We start from the raw sequence: 22,565 nt of genomic DNA, 5'->3' as shown, positions 1-22,565 counted from the left end.
TGCCTAGAAGTCTCTAAATCTTTAAGCTAAATGTTTAGTTGTTTCAATCAATCTTCCTGCAGCGTGATCCAGAGACCCTTTCCCACCACTGATGTCCTCCTCTCAACACTCCCCTTTTGAAAATGTAGTGCCTAGAATTGAATGCAATTCTATAGAGGTAGTCTGATCAGGACAAAATATCCATCCATGTACAGTCATCTAATTCATATCTTTCCATCTTGTTTGTCCACAGGAACATCATGAAGAATTTGTCAAATACTTCACCAAAATCTTTGTCAACTATATCTGTAGCATTTCCCTGACCTACCAGTCTAGTAATCCAATCAAAAGAAGAAAAAGAAATAGGGTTAGTTTGATATCACCTGTTCTTGATGAAGTTATGCTAATGCTTTGTAGTCATCTTTTTTCTTTTCTAGATATCTGTTCACTAAACATCATTAACATATTCTTAAGTACACTATATATAACAGGGATTTTAATAAATGATTGTTCAATCAAATGGATGGAGGAATCAGTTTTAATAGCAAGATGTTTTACTGTCCTGAATCTCTCCTTCTCCCACAGTCCCATGATACACATTGCCCATGATGGACCTAGGACGTAAGTGTTAAAGGGGGTCTTTTAATGAAAACCTTCACCATTCCTTGTGTCTTGAGTTCTAATCCATGTCTGTAAATACTGGGAGTTTTGATGAACGGGGGATGGTAGAAGAGGAGGAATGCAGTCTTGGCTTCAGAAAAACTTGCAAGGCCCAGCCCTGGCTCTCACCTTCCAAATGCTGGCTTCCTTGCCGTATACCACAGCCATATTGCTGGCTTTGTTGTTCTTTATAAGCTGCTTCTCTGTTGAGTTGAGCTCCTCTGACACAAAGCCCATGAAGGAGTTGTCCGGTGTGTGAGCTACATGCCAGGAGATGCAGGAAGGATAGGAAGGAAGGAAGGGTCACCCACATATCCAGGGCCTCTTCCTGGGACTATTCATTCCCCCCACATAGGGAGCTTGGTCATGCAGTGAGAGGGGTAGGGGTGGCAAGGAGGAAGCAGGCCTAGGGAGGGAGTGCAACTAGAACTCCAATGTACTCAGTTTCTGCTTTAGGGAGTTCATTTTCATAGACTTTTAGAGTTGGAAGGAAATTTAAAGATTATCTGATTCAGGCTGGTGGATGATTACCAACTCCTCCCTCCTTACATCACCACCTCCTTCCCCCTCCACCCCATCCACATAATAACACATACCTGTAACTTTTAGCCAAAGGAAAATAGTTTTGTTACCTGGGTGCTGACAAATCTCAAATAAGTCATTAGCCTTGGAGATACTAATGCTCAAACAAGTGTTCCCTCTCAGTTCAGACTGTTCCCTCTCCCTTCTATCCACCTCCCAAAGCCTAGCCAACTCCCACCCCTAGACTTGAGCCTCCTCTATAGCCCTTACCTTTATTCAATAAGCCTCCTCTCCCCACAGCTCTTTCTCCTCAAATTCTGCTTCCCTTTGTCCTATATTTACACGTCTATATATGGAACCTTCATCTCTCTCCTGAGCTCCAGACCCAAATCTCCAGCTGTCTGCTGGACAGCTCCACTTGAATGCCTTGTAGGCATCTCAAACTCAAGATGTTCAAAACAGAACTCGTTATATTTTCTCCTCAATCCACCTTTCCTCCAAACTTCCCCATGTCTGTTGAGAACACCCCTACCCTCCCAGTCATCCAGTTTCATCATTTTGGAGATTCTTTGCTTCCTCACTGTCCTTTCCGTTCCATATCCAAACAGTTGCCAAGTTTAGTTGATTCTATAATCATTCCTTCCACAGTAGGGGTGTGCCACCCCCGTACCTCTTCCACCTCCCATGATCTGAAAAATTTGCGTAAAATTTTTTGGCCCTCCCTTCATACCAGAAAAGAAGTCTGAATTATTGTGGTATTAGAAGATAAAATATGCTGATATTATACAGTACTGTGTGTGTGTGTGTGTGTGTGTGTGTGTGTGTGTGTGTGTGTGTGTGTATAAATTCATTTCTGAGTTTCTAAACCCTTTCTGTGTTATTTTCTGGCCTTCACATGTTATCTGCAGCTTCAGTAAAACTCCTTCCAAATTCCCATTTAATTCCTCATGCTGACCTGTGATGTACTACAACTGTGATGGGGAAAGTCATGATGTGGAAGAGATAACTGTACTTCCAAAGTAGCTCTTCCATCCACAGTTGTCTCTCTATTTATACAGCCTCTACCAGAGTTTAGTCCCTTATAACCTCTCAGTCAGACCACTATAATAGTCTCCTAAAAAGTCTCCTTGCTCCCGCTCTCTCCCTTCTCCAATCCATCTTCACAGGGCTGGATTTTGATGTTCCTAAAACACAGATCTGACCATGTGTCACTACTGTCCTTAAAAATCTGCTGGAGTCATTTATTGTCCCTAGAATAAAATACAAAATTCTCACCCTGATATTTAGAGGCCTCTACAATCTGGTTACCTCCCAGTCCTATTTCAGGTTACTTTTCTTTATACATCTCTCTATCCTGTCTCCATTCCTGCAAAACTAGTCTAGTGGTTCTATTTTCATGACATTATGTCCCACTTTGGTACCTTTGCACAGACTGACTCTTCCTCCTCTCTTCAGCTTAGAATCTGATCTTCCTTACGTGTGTTAGTCCTTTGTTGCCGAAGAAGACCATGCCATCAAAGAAATAATGACATGACTTGCACTTGACTTTGTTTTAAGTGAGGGAAGGCTGTGCAGGTCACCAACCTCACTTCTCCAGAGCCATCTGAATCCAGTGAGCAGATATTCATCAGGATGACTGGAGATGACCCAGGATGAGGCACTTGGGGTTAAGTGACTTGCCCAAGGTCACAAAGCTAGTGAGTGTCAAGTGTCTGAGGTTTGAACTCGGGTCCTCTTGACTCCTGCACTGATGCTCTATCCACTGCACCACCTAGCTTGTCCTGATAAACCCTCTAGTAATACTGTAGCAGATCTGCCTGTTTGCACTCTCCTCACTTGAATTAATCCTTCATACTGCCAATAGACTAAACTTTGCATACAAACTAAGCCTTATCATTTCTCAGGTCAGGTGGATTCCTACTTTTATCAAGAAGGGCAGCTAGGTGGGGCAGTGGACAGCATGCTGGGTTTGGAGTTAGGAAGACTCTTCTTTGTGAGTTCAAATCTGGCTGTGCAACCTCAGGCAGGTTGACCCTGTTTGCCTCAGTTTCCTCATCTATCAAATGAGCTGGAGAAGGAAATGGCAAACCACTCCAGTATCTCTGCCAAGAAAATCCCAAATAGGGTCACAGAGAATTGAACACAAATCAAAAATGACTGAACAAAAATTCTTATGATGTAAAATGAAAACTTAATTGCCTGAGGGGGCAGCTAGGTGGTAAAGTGGATAGAGCAGTGACCCTGGAGTCAGGAGGACCTGAGTTCAAATTGAGCCTCAGATACTTACTAGCTATGTGACCCCTGGGCAAGTTACTTAACCTTGATTGCCTCCAAAATAATTCAATTACCTGACATTCAAATTCAAAGCCCTCCTCAATCCTGCATCATGTTAACTTCCTCAACTTTAATTGTCATATGACAGAATTTGTATGGTAAATTTTCCAAGAAAAGCCTTTAGTCCAAATTTTGGCACTATCACTTACTACCTACATGATTTTCAGCAAAAAACAAAATAAAATAAAACAAAAACTCTCTGGGCCTCAGTTTCTTCATTTGTAAAATGAGAGGATTAGACTAGATTTAGACTGCTAAGGTCCTTTCTAGCTTTTAATCTATGCTCTTAGTCCCCTCCACACTCAGTCTAGCCAAACCATACTTACTTATACCTGTGTGCTCTAATTATTTTCCTCACCATATTTGCTATTTCTTTTGCTTGTTCAACTATCTGCTTTAAGTCCCACTTTTACAGTTGCCTGGGGTAGCATATTAGCTTCCTAATTGGCCTCCCTGCTTCTCCCCACCATGTATTTTCTACATAGGTTACAAAATATAGTTATTCTTTCCACATTCCAGGGGTGGTGGGGTGGTGGTGGAATTAGTGGTATGGTGCTCCCATGATCAGGAAAATTCATGTAAAATGTTTTGGTCCTCCCTTTGTACTAGAGAAAAACTATGAATTTTTTCTTCTTCTTTTATGGGATGTTCATAGTACCTTACTGTAAAATTTGAGTTGATACTATACAATGCAATATACATATTTTATACATTTCTGAATTTCCAAACTTTTTCTGTGTTGTCTGCTGGCCTTCTGCAGTTTCCACAAAACTCCCCCAAAATTCCCACTTAATTTCTTATATTGACCCATGATATATCGAAAACGTGATGGGGAAAACTAGAATGTGGAAGGGTTAGCTGTAATCTTTCTAAGGCACAGATCTGATCACGGTCACATCCTGCCCGTCTTCTCTGCTCCCAGCTGTATTTCAGACTACCTCCTATCACTAACTCTTATGTTCCAACCAAAAGAGACTCCAAAGTTTCCTCAGCATTACATCTCCCACCTCAGTGTATTTACCCCTTGTTGTCCCCCAAGCCTAGAATGCATTTCTTATCTCTGTCTCTTAGAAACCTTTTCTTCCTTCAAGCCTCAGCTTCTGCCACTTCCATAAAGCTTTGCTGGAACTCTGACTGCTCCCGCCCCCAATTGTTGATTTATTCTTTCCTCAATTTTCCTTGTACTGCACTCATATTGATTTGTATTATGTTGTATCTCCCCACAAGAATGTAAGTTCCTTGAGGACAGGAACTATTGATTTTGTCTTTACCTCGCCAGCCCAGCATAGTCACTTATACATATATTTTGGGTACAGACTCAATTTCATCAGTTGTTTAAAACTGTGTTTATTGAATTGGACTCAAATGACATCTTCCCATTTCCCTTTAATCAGTAGTGACTTGAATTTTTTTTTCTGTTTGTCTTGTAACCCTTTAAGTCGCTTAAGGTTATTTCATTGTGTATTACAAGTATTAGGTTATAAACTCTTTGACATTTTACCTAAACTGTGTATCTTCCCCAGAAGAAGTATAGTGTTACATGCATGTGGTTGGTAGGTACTTAATAAAATTGTTGAAGCATGGGCAGCAGAATACAATGAGAATAAAGCCCACTTGCCCCATGTGGCTTTCCCAGCCCAACCATCTGATTTCTCTCCTTCTTTACTTCCTCCCAACTGAGCCCAGGCCCACCCTACTTATGCCTACTTAGAAGAGACATCAATCTGACCTCAGTCACTTATTAGCTGTATGATCTTAGGCAAGTCACTTAACCTCTGTTTGCCTTAATCCACTGGAGAAGAAAATGGCAAACTATTCTAATATCTTTGCCAAGAAAACCCCATGGACAGTATGATCCACAGGGTCACCAAGAGGCAGATATGACTCAGCAATAACAAAGAAGAGACATCTCTATGTCACACTCTGCAGCTGAATGGCCCAATGGATAAAGCACTGGACCTGGAGTCAGGAAGACCTGAGGTCAAATCTGACCTCAGATAATTTCTAGCAACGTGACCTTGGGCAAGTCACATAACTTCTGTTTGTTTCATTTTCCTCATCTAACAAATGCGGATAATGATGGCACCTACCTCCCAGAGGTAAGGATCAAATAAAATAATATTAAATTACAAAGCACTTAGCACAGTGCCTAGCACATAGCGCTATACAAATATTAGCTATTGTTGTTACCTCTTCCCTTCCCAGATTCCAGCAGGAGGGAATTTGTCCGGAGAGATTTGGAACTGGATAAGCCAGAGAGAGTGAGATGTACTACAGATAGTACTACAGATAATTAAAAGTACTACAGATAATTAAAAGGTTCCCTAGAGGCAAGGCCAAGAGGGTAAGATCTGGAAAAAAGCATTCAACTCCCCAGTTTCTTCCACTTGGGAAAATAAATCAATAATTATTAATTTGAAAGAAGCTGAGAGCTGCTTAGGAATTTCTTTTCAGACCTTGAGTGTGAGCATGACTTAGAAAGTAAGTTGGACTAGGTTTGGCATCAGAGAGTATGAATGAAAATCCTGCTTCTGTCCTTACTTCTTCTTGTTCAGTCATCTCAGTCGTGTCCAATTTTTTTGTGACCTTTTGTGACTGCTGTTTGTGATTTTCTTGGCAGAGATACTGAAGTGGTTTGCCATTTCCTTCTCCAGTTCATTTTACAGATGAGGAAACTGAGGCAACCACAGTTAAGTGACTTGCCCAGGGTCACACAGCTAGTACATGTCTGTAGCAGATTTCAACTCCTGAGTCTTCTGGACTTCAAGCCTGGTGCTGTGTCCTCTGTACCAATTAGCTAACGTCTGTGTCTTGGGGGGAAATAGGAATCACAATCCCTTGGGGTTAAACTCATTTTCTTTGTAGAATGAGAGGTCCCAATGAGGATACAATATTCTAAGTTGGAAGGAATCTCTGAGGTCAGAGGATCCTTGATACAGAGATACACAAGTCCTCCAATAGGCATTTCCCTAATGGGGACTTTCTGCCTACAATATTCTGAAATATGAAATACTGCAATGCTTCCCTAGTTGAGACTGCTGCTTCTGCTACCTTCCCTGTCTAGATTGCCCTGAACACCACCAGGATAATCTTAAACACATTTTTCTGCATTTTCCTGCTCAAAGCCTCAAATTTCTTGATTTGCTTGGTCAAATGCCAACTACTTTATTTAATTTTTAAGGTCCTCCACAGAGAGTCTTATCCACTCTTCACTCCTATCCTCAGCCCTCTACCCTTATCTCACTAACCTCCTTCCTTAGTAATCCCAGTTTTAGCCAGACTAAGCAGTTTACCATCTCAAAGTTAATTGGTTTACATCTGCCTCCCCCACCCCTCACATATGACCTCCATCTATCCCTTCTGCTTGAAGTTTTCTGCTTCTTTCTTCCCTCTAAGATCCTGCTCAAAATTGACTTCCTCCAGAGAAACCTTCCCTAACTTGTCCCTATCCTACCTCTTTACTTTGAACACTGGAGTTTCATTATGCTAATTTTACACTTGCTTATATAATAGCCATTTATTTGGAGCTATCTAGAACCTGGCTAAGAACCCAAACATCTAAACAGAAAAAATTTCGGTCTAAAGTATATGTACTTTAGTTAGGCCCTCACTCTGAACCTATTTACTCTTGATTTACTTGCAATTCTAATAATCTTGGTTACCTGGATTAAGGTAGGTGTAATACAAGTGCCAGGTAGGTAGTGGGATAATTGCTTGAATACTTCCTCCTATTAGAATGGAGGCTGCTTGGGGGTAGGGATGTCTTTATTTTTGACTTTGTATTGGGGACATCAGAAGGAGTGTCCAGTATGTTAGGGAGGGGTGTTGGGCAGAACAGATCTGTGATTTCATTGATAGAGGGAAGTCCCAATGAAGTCACTTTATCAGCACAGAATAGTTGCCTGGGCCATCAAGTGACCAGGCAAGGGTCCCACAGCTGGTATATGATAGAGATCAGACTGGAATCGGTCTTCTAAGGTCAGCTATCTGAAGACTCTACCTGATACATAGCTATTTAATAAAGACTTGTTCAACTGGATTGAAATAAGGGTAAGCTCACTGTCAATAGAAGTGATAAGTGGCAGCTCAATAGCATGGAAGAAAAATCCAGAAACACTACTTGTTTTTCAGTCATTTCAGTTGTGCCTAACTATTCATGGCCCCACTTTTGGGGAGGGGGGCGGTTTGGCAAAGATACTGGAGTGGTTTGCCATTTCCTTCTTTAGCTCATTTTACAGATGAGGAAACTGAGGCAAACAGGGTTAAGTGACTTGCCCAGGGTCACACAGCTAGTGTCTGAGGCTGGATTTGAACCCAAGTCTTCCTAATTCCAGCCTCTGCACTCTATCCACTGCATGACCTAACTGCCCTAGAAATACTATTTAAAGAGCTACAAAAACTTAGTTTACTGGAGCCATTTTACATGGAGGCAAATGGCCAATAGTACCTGGGAGGATCCCTACAGAGCCTGGCTTATAATTAGCAGAAGCTAGTTAGATACACACAAATGTGAAGTTAATTAGACACAATTCTTCTATTTATAGCTCTAAATCCAAGTCACTTTCTCTTTTTGAGCTTTAATTTCCTCATCTGTAAAATGGGCATAAAATATTTGTCCTTTCTATCTTGCCGAACTGGCTTGAGGATGCTTTCCACTCATTAAAGTGCTAAATAAATGTCAGGTATTATTACAGAATAATACAAAAATGAATGGGGCAACTAAGTGGTCCAGTGGATACAGCACCAGCCCTGTAGTCAAATATGACCTCAGACCCAGCTGGGTGACCCTGAGCAAGTCACCTAATCCCAATTGCCTCCAGAAACCAACAAATAAGAAACTAATGCTCATAATAATGCCTATGAGTTATCAAAGAGCCAATATCCTTTGTTTATTAAGTTGCCCAGAATTAGATAACTGACCAGGAGATGGAAGAGTTGGGATTTGAACTCAGGTCTATCCTAGCTCTACAGCCAGCTTTCTATCCATTACACCACCGCCACATCACTCAACTGCTTTATGCAAATAGCTAAGACTTGATGTTGCAGGGAAGGTGGAACCTGTAATGGTTATGACAGTTTTCCTCAATCTGGAAGTTCCAGATATTAATGAATCCATAGGTTAACCTCCTACTGCTATCATTAGCCTCTGTTTAAGAAGGCAGTATAGTTTAGAACCCACTTTAGATAGATTGCTACCAAGTAGGATTCTTCCACCTTGTGTGTGTGTGTGTGTGTGTGTGTGTGTGTGTGTGTGTGTGTGTGTGATTTTTGGAGGCAATTGGGGTTAAGTGACTTGCCTAAGGTCATACTGCTAATAAGTATCTGAGGCTGAATTTGAACTCAGGTCCTCCTGACTCCAGGGTTGGTGCTCCACTTAGCTGCTCTTCTAGTTTTGAGTTTAGAGGAGGTTTGCTCCAATTATTTGGAAAATTATCTTCCATGAGATGGCTTATTCCCCAGAGACAGTGGATAAATGAAGTATTTCTGTTTGTTGTTTTATGAGACAATGTCATATAATGGGGGAAGCTCTGCAATGGGAGTCAAGACAAACAGATACTAATTCAGGTTTGACAAGTTACTGTGAGATATTGGGAAAATGAATTTCTTTGGTCCTCAATTTCCTCTTCTATAAAATGAGGGACTTGGGCTAAATGATCTCTAAGGTCCCATCTCATTCTAAATCTTATGTCCTTGGGCAAATTTCTTAACCTCTCTGAATGTCTGTTTCCTTTTCTATGAAATGAAAGGTTGGATTAAACGATCTCCAACGTTCCTTCCAGGTCTAAAATTCTTTGGCATCTCCCAAGAAAAGCTTTCCCTTTTTGCCCCCTACTTCTTAGACTCCACCAGGGTTTTCTTCTGTGGCTATACCTTCCCTTCTAAACCTCCTCCCTCAACCTATTGTTGTTACAGGGTAGCTTTTCTCAGAGAAACATAGTAGGCACTGAGTAGTTGCTTAATAAATGCTTATTTTCTTTCCTTCCCCCTTCAGAGACGGTGGAAGACTGGGGGAGGATCACCCCAGTGCTACCCTCCTCCTTTCTCTCCTTTCTTTTCTGGGATAGAAAAGAGAGATAAGATTCTACTTGAACCACATAATAACACTCAGCACTCATGAGAAGTCCCTACCCCTCACCAGTCCCACATGGAGGGCCACTCACGGAACATCGTCATGAACTGCTTTGGGTTGAAGTTCCAGTAACCCCAGTTGGTTCGGTAACCATGTAGAGTGGCATACTCCTCATGGTTGTATGCAGGTTCTGTGCCAAAAGTGTCAATGACCCGGAATCGACACCTGTCAGAAAAAGATAAGAGTCATGGGTCAATAATCTACCTACATATAGGTAGCAGTAAGTATGGAGCCTCCAAGTCATGGAAATTTTTCTAGGGACAGACTGGTCTTTGCCTCTGGGGAAATTGTGAGCTTCTTACATTCTGAGACTGTACCCAGCCTTCTTGGAGGGGTATTCTCTTAGGTAAGAAAGAAAATTCAGGGAAATTGGATAGTCTTGTCTTAGGAAAAGCAAAGGACAGAACAGTTCTAGAAGCTACTCTCAACTCTACCACTTCTATTTTAGATAAGATCTTACCTAATTCTGTTTGCTTTCTATGATCTTCCTTTCTTTCTGACTGTTCAGTCACATGTGCCTCATCTGAATGGTCCAGAGAGACCTTCTCTATGAAGGATCCCACCATTCAGAGGAAGGGGTCTGAATGTAACCCAAAATATCACACAACTACATCCAGATGTAGGCACACAATGATGGTTCGTTCCCTACCCTTTCCTTAACCAGAGTCCAGTAGGCCCAAAGGGAGAGAGGAGACGGACTCAGCATTTGTTCCTCCAGAAATAGAAAAAAGTCATTAAGTTTCAGACTTCCCCCCAAAGGACTCTAATCTCCCTTCTCAGAGACCCAGGCTGCTCCAAGGTGCTTGTTCCTTGGAATGTTGAAGTTGGCATTATTCCTACTGTGAGAGATTGAGGTTGGGTGGGGGTGCAAAGGAGCAGAAGGAACTCAGCACATTCATTTTTAATAAAAGCAATAATGCAGCCTGTCACTTTGTACTCTAATAAAATCATGTGGGATAGTCAATGGGATTAGAGAAAATGTAATAAATAGCAGAACAATCTGTGATAAATTTAATTCCATATTTTGCTGGCTGTGGATATATCAGGGAGTGAGGTCATTTGCCTTTCTCAGGCCTGAAAGGGAGGTGGGGATATGAAGGTAGAAGTTAGATAGGGGTGAGGGGATGAGCTGCTGGGGTGATGGAGACCAGGGAGCCTCTGCTGACTGTCTTCAATCCTTGCCACCCTCCCTGATACTGTTTCCTCCATCACCATCCCCCTCATCAGCATCATCATGCCTTCCTCCTCTGCTTGTCCAGCAGCATTTTCCCAGCCATGTTCTCCAAATAGGAGCAAGTAAGAGCAAGAACACTGGCCAGGTAGTTCATGAATTGCCAAACAATCTGGGCATGGTCATAACTAGGCCTTGTCTAGGTAGCAGAAAAGCATCCTGGGAAAGGAGGGAAAAGAGCATCTGCATTCAAGTGTATCATAGTGGGGCAGGCAGAAGTGAGGCGTGGGGGGAAGATTCTGTTTTGGTTTGATTCTACTTAGGTTGATGATTCAAAACCAAATGATGGTTGAATTGAATTGAATTTCTGCACCTATGTGTCTTTCAGCATTTGCTTCTTTCTGGATGGAAAGATTTCCACTTGCCACAAAAGCAGCTTATCAGAACAACCAATGCAATAGGGGAGATAGAGGAGAGGGAAGGAGGCGATTTCTTTTCTCAAGCAGATAGTACATGGCATTAGAAAAGTTGTGGGCCATGTAGAAGAGGCCCCAAGGTCACCAAAAACACCTACCAATCTTAATGAAACTGGAACAAGCCATTCTCATGGGGCATCCTGAAAAACTTATATTACTTTCAGCTTTTTTTTTAAGGTGAGAAAGGGATACCAATCTCATCCAGATAACTTCTCATCTAAGCAACAGCTTTCTAAATGGAGTCAGTCACATTTAATAACCCCAGTACTCGTATAACATGCAAAGAATCCCCTTGAATTATTGCACTTGCTAAAAACAACAACAAAAATCCCCGAAGTAAAGAAACCCTACTCCCCACCCCAAAAAAATCAATGTTGGAGGTCAGTCTGAAAAGGGGGGACTAGAATGATAGGGTGTTTCCTTCTGAAAGTTGTAGACCTGGAGTAGTACTCATTATAGCTATGAGTGAATTCCTAGTTTTGAGAACTGTTAGTGGTCTCTTCTACGTGTTGCCTTCCAACTCCCCACCCTCCCTTCTGGCCCACTATCTGCTTCTCACCTGTATTTTTTGAAGGAGAGTCCCATGTACTGTTTCATTTGCTGTAGGCCATGGTAGTCAGTATAGATGAGGTCAAATGGCAGGGGCACGGTGAGTGGACAGCTTCCTCGGCCTGGCGGTACCCCTAAGTTACTGAGAAAGGAACCCTTTAGAATTTGGGCCAACCAGGCACCCAACCAAGTCTCACTTCTTATTAATAATAAAAAGAATAATTCTCTAATTCAAAAAGTATTTATTTAGTATCTAATATATCTCAAGCACTGTTCTACGTGATGGTAATATAAAAACAAAACCAAAATACTTCCTCTCCCCAAGAAGCTTATATTCAACCAAGGAAGTAGAAAGGAGGGAGAACTTGTGTACAGAAAATTAAATACAGAAAATTGTCAAAGTAGATATAAGTTAATTTTAGAGTATACTAGTAACTGGAGGGAATTAGAATATTCTTCATTCCTTCACTTGAGCTGAGTTTTGAAAGAATATAGGGATTCTAGAAACCATAGATAAGGAGTGAGGGCATTCATTCCAGGCAAGGGAGACAGCCTGTGCAGAGGTCCAGAGATGGAAAATGGAATGATACATATCAGGAACAGCAAATAAGTAGAACAGTTTGGCTAGAGTATGTGAAAGGGCCTAATATATAATGCCTGGAAAGGTAGATTGAAGCTAGATTGTAGAGGGCTTTAAGTACCAAACAGAGAAGTTTATATTTGACCCATCTAGCTGAGTTGCTATGCCCTATAGGGAACCAGCTTAGCTGAGTAGTAGAGTGATTTGTCTACCACTGAAACAATTTCTCACAGTAAACTTCTTGGGTCTACAGTTTATTAAGTTGAATTTAAATTCAAGATTTTGAAGTGAGGAAAGTAAGACCAGAGCAGATGTGATGGCCTAGTAGAAAAGGTAGAGACTAGACATTTCTTGAGGAGAGAGAAGAGGTTCAAGGTATAAGTACAAGGAAAAGATGGAAAGGTAGGAGTTTATGGTCAGATAGAAGAATTTCAGTGTTCATAGGATCATAGATTTAGAGCTGGAAGTAGCCTTTGAGACCCAGAGAGGTTGTCACTTCTGCCCAAGGTCACACAGATAATAAGTAGCATGGAAGCATATTAAAAGCCTCCTTTTTTAGTTAACCTGGAAATATTAAGAAAATACATTTCTCTAGTTAAAAAACAAAAACAAACTTTTCCAGATTTTCTTGTTTGAAAGTGGGGATAGGTTAAGGACAAAAAGATCTTTTCATGAGGAAAGAAATTCAGGGTAGAGAACATCCTTTAAAAAACTCTTGTGGAGAACATTGCCTTCCCCACTGCTGAAAGGGTTGGGTTATAGCCCCATCTAAGGGCAGGCTCCTCCACTTCATCCCTGAAGGGATATGCCTTAGACACACCCAAGACAAGTGCCCTTTTTATTATTCAGAAGAGATTCTTGATATTAACATCTGGGAGAAGTGCCATGAATTTCTTAAGGGCAGTGGTCTAGGCAGGAGTGGTATGGTAACTTTGTGGGCAACTATTCTGGAAAGAAAACCCCAAAACTATACTTTAATATATAATAAGCCTTTTCTTTTTCAAGATTCCTATAAATGTTACTTCAAATTGTCTTGTGGCAAAGAATCATGTGTGAGGCATAGGGGAACTATGCTAGTTTGGACATCTCTGGCCACCCCCAACTACCCCTTCTCCATCTCTGTCTCTTTTCTCTAAGCCAGAAATGGGGACCATCACTAGTTGTCCTGACTAACGTCTTGCCACTGGACTCCAATGACTCTGGAGGAGTGATGATGACTTCGTGCAGCTTTGCCTCATTTAAGACCAATTCACTCACAAGTCAATACATCACCCTCCTGATGTAATGACATCTTCATTCTGGTCTCTTCCAGAATGAAGGATGAACAAGTCAGAAATGACTGAGATATTAGATTAAATTGTTTCTAGCAAACTTGTGACTAAAATGCAAAGTGCAGTATTAATATTTTTTTCTTTAACAGTAGTAGAACCAGGACCTCTAACTCCCAAGTCCATCACATTTTCCATTGTGCCATACTGTGGAATGCACATTTGTGAAAGCTGATATCACGAGTATGATTGTTCCTATGGGTACCTGAAGTGAAAAAGCCAATCGTGAGAGGAAAGAAAGAAATAGGAAGCTAGGGTAGCAGGGAGGATATCAACATATAAATAGAAATCCATTAGAAGAAGCTGAAGGATTGGGTGGAAACTAAGTCAGGTACTGAATTTACATATCTGGACTTGGTTTTCCAAGTCTAAGAAACTGGCTCTTATTAACCTCCCATAACAGTGACTAGCAACTTGGTGAGGAAAGCAAATTCTCAAATGGGGAGAAGAAACCAAAGGTTCACTTTAGCTCCTGGTTTCCTCCTTTCTTCCTCTTTACAAACATATTCAGGAATCTAGAGCTCAGTTTAGCACCACAGGAGGAGCTGCCTCTATCCACAATCCTATGTGTACAAACTCAGTGGAGTCTGAGGCTATGTCCTCTGAGGTGAGATCACACAGACAAGACACTCTTCCCCACAACCCCCTCCTCCGCTCATTTTATCCCACAGCAAAAATAGAATCATTTTGGTGGGGAAGAAGATTCAGTACTTCTAATCTAGACTCATATTCTGGCTCCAGCCTGTCCTTCTGGAATTAATTCATATCAATCACTCTCCTGAATGACTCTGTATTTCAGCCAAACTGAAGTTAGGTGATTTGCCTAGGTCAGACCGCAGCTAAAAAGTGTCCGAGGCCAAATTTGAACTCTGGTCCTTCTGAGTCCAGGGGCAGTGCTCTATCCCCTACACCACTTAGCTGCCTCTTTACTTGCTTTTCAAAGTCAGTTGTTATTCTCACTTCTATAATATTTTTTAACTCCTTACAATTAGGTTTTGACCTCATTCTATTACTGAAACTTGTTGTCTAAGGCTATCAATCTCCAATTGCTTTGCCAGCAAATCACTCTAGCCTTGCTTTTCTCTCTTCAAACACTTAGTTGCTGGTCATCAACAATTTAAAGCACCTACTATGTACCAGGAATTGTACTAAGCATTAGGGATACAAAGAAAGTCAAAAACAGCCCTATCCTCAAGGAGCTCAGTCTAATGGATGAGACAACATACAAACAATAATGCACAAATCAATTATATACAAGATAAATTGGAAATAAACTCAGAGGGAAGCAAGAGCATTAAGACAGATCAGGAAAAGAAAGTGGGAAATTAGCTGACATGAAGTCAGGGAAGTCAGGAGGTGAAGATGAGGAGCAAAAGAATTCTAGGCATAGGGGACACTCAGTGGAAGTTAATGAAGTGAGGAAATGGAGCATCTTGTTTGAGGCACAGCCAGGAGACCAATGTTTCTAGATCTTAGAGTTCATGAGAAAAGAAAGGTAGAAGACTAGAAACAGAGGGAGAGGCCAGATTATAAAGAGTTTTAAAACACACGATATTTTATATTTGATCCTGGAGGTAATAGCGAGCCACTAGGGTTTTTTGAATAGAGGGCTGATATGATCAGACATGTACTTTAGGAAGATCACTTTGGCATCTGAGAGGAAGATGGACTGTAGTGGAAAGAGATACGGGGTAGAAAAACCAACTAGAAGGCTAATTCAGTATTCCAGATGTCAAGGATGTAGGCCTGCACCAAGGAGGTATCAGGGGAGACTCAGGAGAGAATGGTGTGAGTGTGACACACCCACACCCACACTCAGACCCACAAGATATCTATCTATCTATCTATCTATCTATCTATATATATATATATATATATAGATATAGATATAGATATATATATATAGATATAGATATAGATATACACATATATATGCATGTATGTAATATATGTGTGTATATACATATGATATATATATATATAATATGCACATACATAAGAGATGTTATGAAGCTAAACTTGAGAGGAATTGGTAACAGAGTTGAAGATGACATGTAGATTGTTAGCCTGGCCTGAGTGCCTGGGAAGATGGTGGTAATATTCTATAACAGGGAGAGTAGAAATAGAGTAAAGTTTGCAGGAGGAAGACAAAGTTCAGTTTTAGACATGTGGAATTTAAGATGTTTATGGGATATTCAGTTTGAGATGTCTGATAGTCTGATGGAGATATGAGACTGGGAGTCAGGAGAGAGCTTAGGGCTGAATAAATAGATCTGCATAAAGATGATAATTGAGTCCATGAGCTCACAAAGTGAAATAGTATGGAAGAAGAGGGCAGGTAGGTGGCACAGTGGATAGAATTATGGACTTGAAATCAGGAACACTTATCTTCAAATAGTTATCTTCAAATGAGTTTAAATCTGACCTCAGACACTTACTAGCTATGTGACTTTGGGGAAGTTATTTTACCCTATTTGCCTCAGTTTCTCATTTGTAAAATGAGCTGGAAAAGGAAATGATAAACCACCCACCACTCCAGTGTCTTTACCAAGAAAACACCAAATAGGGTCATGAAGAGTTGGAGATGACTAAACAGCAGCAGTAACAATATGGAGGAAGAAGAGTGTCCTGGGAAGAACTTTGGGGGACTCCCATGGTTAGTGGGCAAGACTTGGATAATGATCCAGCTGAAGAGACTAAGGAGTGTTCAGACAGGTAAGAGGAGAAGCAGATGAGAATAGTGTTAAAAAACAAACGCAAAACCAAACCCAACAACCTAGAGAGAATGGAGAATTAAGGAGAAGAGGGTCATGGGTAAAGGCTATGAGGGGCAGCTAGGTGATACAGTGGATAGAGCACCAGCTCTGGAGTCAGGAGGACATGAATTCAAATCTGACCTCAGATACTAGCTGTGTTGACCCAGGACAAGTCACTTAACCCCATTGCCTCAACATAACCAAAAAAGGTTATAGAGGGATCAAGAGGAAAGAAAACTGAGAACACTGAACAATGGCCTTTTGTCAATCCTCATCCTTCTCTTAGGTAGTTTCAGACACTACTTAACTGTCTCCTTTGTTAGTTCATCTTTTATATTATTCTCCTTTGATGTAGGTGTCCCCAAAGCTCTGTCCTACACTATTGTTTTCTTTGTCTATACGCTCTCTTTTGGTAATCACATTTGCTCCTTTGGGTTTAATTATTATCTCTATGCAGATGACTGTAAAATCCATAAATAAACACCTAATCTTTCTTTTCGGCTGCAGGCCTGTCACAATAACTGTGAGACATTTTAGCTGCATGTCCCAAAGGCTTCTTAAACTCAATGTGTTCAAAACAAAACTAATTTTATTTCCACTGTAAACCCAATATTCTTCCAAACTTCCCTGTCTATTAAGGTCATCATCATCCTTTGAGTCCCTTAGGTTTGAAGCCTCCAAGTCATCCTCAACTTTCCACTTTCTCTTATCTCCAATCCATTACTAAATCTTGTCAATGCTACACCTCTAGAATTTACCCTCTTCTCTTCACTTGCAGGTCTATAAGTCTTCTCCTCCCAGAATGATTCTTTTATGAAGGCAAACTAGGCTATCTTTTGCCTCAATTCTTTCCTAGCCTTTAATTACTGAATGGGCTTTGCTTCCAACAAACTGAGATCCGGGACAGACCTTAGCTTAAAAAGGCCAAGACCTCTCTCTGCATTAGGGGCCATCATCAGTCGTCTTAACCTCTGTGTTGCCACTGAACCCATATGGCTCTGGAGAAGAGAGGGAGACTCATGACTTTGCACAGCTCTGCCTCACTTAAATCCAAGTCACTTGCAAGTCAAGAAATCACCCTCCAGGTATCATTGATCCTCTTTGAAAATGAAGGACGAACAAACAACAAACAGACAACACCAGCCTAGTTCAGGGCCTCATTACCTCTCACCTGGACTATTGCAGGACTTATTGCAAGACTATTGTGAAGACAACCTAGTTGGTTTCCTTACTTTCAGTCTCTCTCTTTTCCAGTTCATTTTTTACAGTGCTAACAAAGTCATCTTCCTAATGAAGATGGGATCAGATCTGACCCAATCATGCCTTTGCCCAAGACTCTTGATGGTTTCCTAGTCCCTCTGAAATTCAACACTCCTTCTTCAATTTAGTATTTAAACCCCTTTCTATTCTGACCGCAGAGTACCTTTCCAGACTTGTTACACATTACTCCTCTTCAGGCACCCCATGTTCCAGCCAAACTGGCCTACTTCCTATTCTTCCCAACCTGACATTCCATTTCCCGTTATCCTTTGGCAGCAGACCATTCTGAATACCTGCGATATACTCTCTTCTCACCTCTGCCTCTTAGAATTCTTAGCCTTCTTCAATACTCAGCGCAGATGCTGTCTCCTCTGGAAAGATTTTCTAATTCCCTAGTGCTTTAAGTTTCCTCTCTTCTTCCTCAATTACCTTCTATTTAGATATAATATATGAAAATATTATACCTCAGTAGTAGAATATAATCTGCTTGAGGGCAGGGATGGTTTTTCACTTTGTCTTTGTTTCCCTTGTACCTAGTAGCTGATTTTATAGAGTGTTTTTAAAAGGGCTTTATATGCATTACTTCATTTGATCTATACAAAAACTCTGCATTATTATCTCCAATGTATAGATGAGGAAGCTGAGGCTCAAATTGTTGACTTGCCAGGGTCTGATATAGTATTGTGCCTTTTATGCTGTAGCACAGTGAGTAGAGAGCTGGATCTGGAATCAAGAAAGTTCTGAGTTCAAATCCAGTTTCAGACACTTCTTAGCTATGTGACCCTGAGTATCAATTAACTGCTCCCTGCCTCAGTATCCTCATCTTTAAACTGAAGTAATAATGACACCTACCTACCAGGGTTGTTCTGAGGATCAAATAAGATAATATTTGTAAAATGCTTTGTAAACTTTAAACCATATATAAATGCTAGTATTTTATTATTATATTATAATTATATTATTATCATCATAAATACATGTGGAATTAATTAATGGACTTGGATGCAAATATTAACAGGAATAGGTAAAGGTTTTGAGAAACCACCAAAGATAATCACTTTAGGTCTCAGTCACTCATCTGTAAAATGAGAGCTATAATCCTATGCAGCCCAACACAGTAAGAGTCATACCTATGATATTTTCCTGTTATCATCTCATACACACCTTCTAGTCACCTCAAGCCTAGGCCTCAACAGGGGACCTTATGGGAGCTTTCTGACCCAGTCCTTTAGAGGGGGGAAGTTTAGAAGAATAATAGTGTTACTTGAGATGTGGTATAATGTAGTATCATAGAAAAAACATTGGTCAGAGAAATCTAGATTTTGATCCTGTTTCCACACGGGAGTGGAGAACCTGCAGCCTCAAGGCCACATGTGGCTCTCTAGGTCCAAAGGACTGTACTTCAGGACCTAGAGAGCCACATGTGACCTCAAGGCTTCAGGTTCCCCACCCCTGTAAACTAGGCTACGTAAGCTTGGACTAGTAATTTTCTGGCTTCTTTGTCTATGAAATGAGGAGATCAGACTAGATGCTTTTTAAGGATATGAGATCCTTTGTAAAAACTGGTATGAATGGTGGGCATGTCTCCCTAGCCTCCTGTTTTTCCCCATCCTTTCAGCTTTACCCCATCATTCTCAGTGATTTCCAAACTGCCTTGACTTGTGACATTCCTGTAATTTTACAATCTCTCCCTTTACCTGACTCAAACATCTCTAAAAAAAATAAATGTTTGTTGACTGATTGATTCATAATTAGTTTGCAGGTACCCAAGTTTCACACAACTAGCCCAAGAAGGCACAAATGGTTGGTTATTGTCCTTCATTCTCAAAGAGGATCATGACACCACTAGGTTGGGATCAAGGCACAGTGTGTCTGACTGTGGCTGATCAGATCAATGAGAGTTCAGAAGACTCTATCATAGGTTGGCCACAAATAGTCCATACGAACCGTCTCTCAATTGTGCATCCCATAATAGAGCACAGTGCCTTCTTTGGTGACCTGCTAGGCGGTCCTTTGCCAGTGTCTCCAATTGATTCCAAAGTTCTTCAGAGAGACCTTGAGAGAGTGCTTCTTTCACTTATTCACGTGATGTGAGCACCTGCCTTGCACCGAGTTCTTTGTAAAATAGTCTTTTAGGTAAACGTACATTTAGCATTCAAACAATGTGGTTAGCCAATTGGAGCTGTGCTCTCTGCAGTAGTAAACTTGGCAGTTTAGCTCAAGAAAGCACCTCAGTGTCTTGTATCTTGTCTTTTGAGTTGATCCTCAGAATCTTCCTCAAATAATCTAACTGGAAGCAATTCAGTTTCCTGACATGATGCCATTAGACAGTCCTGGTTTCACAGACATATAACAATGAAGTCTGCGTGCCAGCTCTATAGACCTTACTTCTTCTCTCCCACACATTCCTTTGGAGCCTCCCAAACACTGAGCTAACTCTGGCAATGCATGCATCAACCTCATCATCTATGTGTACATCCTCTGGAATATATTGCCAAGGTAAATTAACTTATCCACGGTATTCAAAATTTCTCCATTTGCTGTAATCAGTGGTTTCATGTGTGGTGCTAGGTAGAGAACCTGTACTTTCTTGGTATTAATTGTTAGGCCAAAATCAGCACAAGCAGCAGACTTTGTTGCATTTCAGCTTCAGAGGCTGCATTGAATGTACAATCATCAGCCAACAAAAAATCATGCACCAGCTTTCCCCTTTCTTTAGTCTTGGCTTGTAGCCTTTTTTGAGTTAAATAATTTATCACCAATGCAGCAGCTGACCTTGATACCATTTTTTTGTCCTCATTGAAGGTGTCTGATAACAATGCTAAAAACATCATGCTAAAAAGCATGGGAGCAAGCACATAGCTTTGTTTCACTCCATTGGTAATTGGGAAAGCATGGGAGTATCATCCATTATCCAGAGCCTAGGCAAACATGCCATCATGAAATTGATGTACAATACTGAACTTCTCTGGGCAACCCACATAATTTTTCATAAGTCCTTATAACTGACAGTATCAAAGGTCTTGGTAAGATTGATGAACATTGTATATAGACCTCTGTTCTACTCCTGGCATTTCTTCTGGAGTTGTTGGGCAGCAAAGATCATATCAATCATTCGTTGACCCTTTCTGAAGCTACATTGGCTTTTCGGGTAGATGACCATCTTCTAGGTGAGAGCTCAGACTATTAAGGAGGCCTCTGGTAAGATTCTTGCCAGCAATGACTAATATAGAGACCTGCCCCCCCCCCCCCCGCCCTCCTCCCATGATTGTCACAGGACAATCTATTTCCTTTACCTTTATGGAGATGGACAATGGAGGTATCCTTGAATTGCTAGGGGATAACCTCCTTTTGCCATATATCCTAGGAAATTTCAGTCAGTTTTTCTAAGAGCAGTGGACCCTCTGTAAATCTCAGCTGGAACAAAATTAGTGCCAGGCACTTTGCCACACAAGAGGAGTCTAATGACATTCAAAACCTCTTTTTTCAGTTAGAAATTCAGCTAGAGAGGGACTGACTTCAACCTGAGGTATACAGTCAACAGCTTCAGCATTGATTCAATGACAGTCTGTTGAGAACACAATGGAAGTGTTCAGCTCATCTCTCCAGCATCATGTCCTTATAACCAAACAATGTGGCTCCATCAGTGTTGAGAAGTTGAGATGCATTATTGGTCTCTGGCCCATAAATAGCCTTTAGGCATCATAAAAGCACTTCAGATTGTATTATCAGCCTACAGCTGAATTTCACCTTCCTTCTTACTGAGCCAAGAATTACACATCTCCCTAAGCTTCACTGGCATTTTACTTTTGATGGAAGTAAATGGTGCCTTCTTAGAGATAGATGAATGATCCTGTTGGTAAACCCTGTGGAGTTCTTGTTTCTTATTTAGTAACTTCTGAATTTCCCTATCATTTTCATCAAACAAATCATGATGTTTGTGAGTATACTGGCCCAGATGAGTAAATGAGGTGCTGTCCACCAAATCTCTGAAAACTGCCCACTCCTTTTCTGCTCCACTGTTGCCAATTGTGTTTTGGCTCAGCTTTCCCTCCAAGTTAGCAAAGAACTGTGTCTGCTTGGAGAAGTGCTCTAATCTGTTGACATTAAGTCTTATCATCATCTTGTTTTGGGGCAGTTGCTTTTGTTGAATTTAGCTTGGAGAGAATAAACCTATTATCAGTCCAGCACTGTGCCACACATTGCCTTCATCACTCTCACATCCTATCACTTCTCCTTTACAATGACAAGGGTCAAGTCTGTTAAGTTTGCTCTCAGGGTGCATCCATGAAGTTTCATCATACTTAGATAAATGGAAGGTGATGTCATGAGATGCACAAGTTTTCAGTAGTGACTACTTACTGTTCCTGTTTTCAACTCCATTTCTCCCCACGACTCCCTGCCATGAACAGTCTGTGGCTATTCTTGAGTTAAAGTCACCTATAATTATAAGTTTGTTCTCTTTCAACACATTGATGATGAAGATCTCCAAGTCTTCGTAATTTTTTTCTTTGACCTCATCATGGTTCATCATGGCGGGAGCACAGGCACTGATGACGGTGGCATGGCCTTTTCCTGCAAGTGGCAATTGCTTTGTCATGTGTCTGTTCACTCTGTTTGGTAGGCATATAAACTTGTTGACTAGATTAGTTTTGCTTGCAAAACCTATGCCAGCTTCACCGTGCTCCCCTTTATTGTGGCTACTCCAGAAAAATATGTATCCAGCTCCAGTAAGCTGGCCTTCATCTGCCAGCCTTGTTTTACTCAGGGCTGCTATTTTGATGCAATACCTGCTGAGTTCTCTTGCAACAAGATCTGTT

General features: G+C 41.0%; 1 protein-coding gene across 4 annotated transcripts in view; it reads right to left on the bottom strand.

Annotated features, from left to right (window-relative positions):
* The window catches only part of MGAT5B (alpha-1,6-mannosylglycoprotein 6-beta-N-acetylglucosaminyltransferase B), a 130,734-nt gene that overhangs the window by 19,275 nt on the left and 88,894 nt on the right, over positions 1-22,565 (bottom strand). For all 4 annotated transcript variants that reach the window (XM_072645112.1, XM_072645111.1, XM_072645114.1 and 1 more), the window contains 3 exons: positions 11,832-11,963; positions 9,657-9,790; positions 769-899 (listed from right to left, as the gene is read on the bottom strand). In XM_072645112.1, coding sequence (XP_072501213.1) covers positions 769-899; positions 9,657-9,790; positions 11,832-11,963 — 397 coding nt within the window. The remainder of the gene's footprint in view (positions 1-768; positions 900-9,656; positions 9,791-11,831; positions 11,964-22,565) is intronic.

The sequence above is a fragment of the Notamacropus eugenii genome, chromosome 2 (genome assembly GCF_028372415.1).
Source record: "Notamacropus eugenii isolate mMacEug1 chromosome 2, mMacEug1.pri_v2, whole genome shotgun sequence".
NCBI classification, from domain to species: Eukaryota; Metazoa; Chordata; class Mammalia; order Diprotodontia; family Macropodidae; genus Notamacropus; species Notamacropus eugenii.
This window is presented reverse-complemented; position numbering and strand designations above follow the sequence as displayed.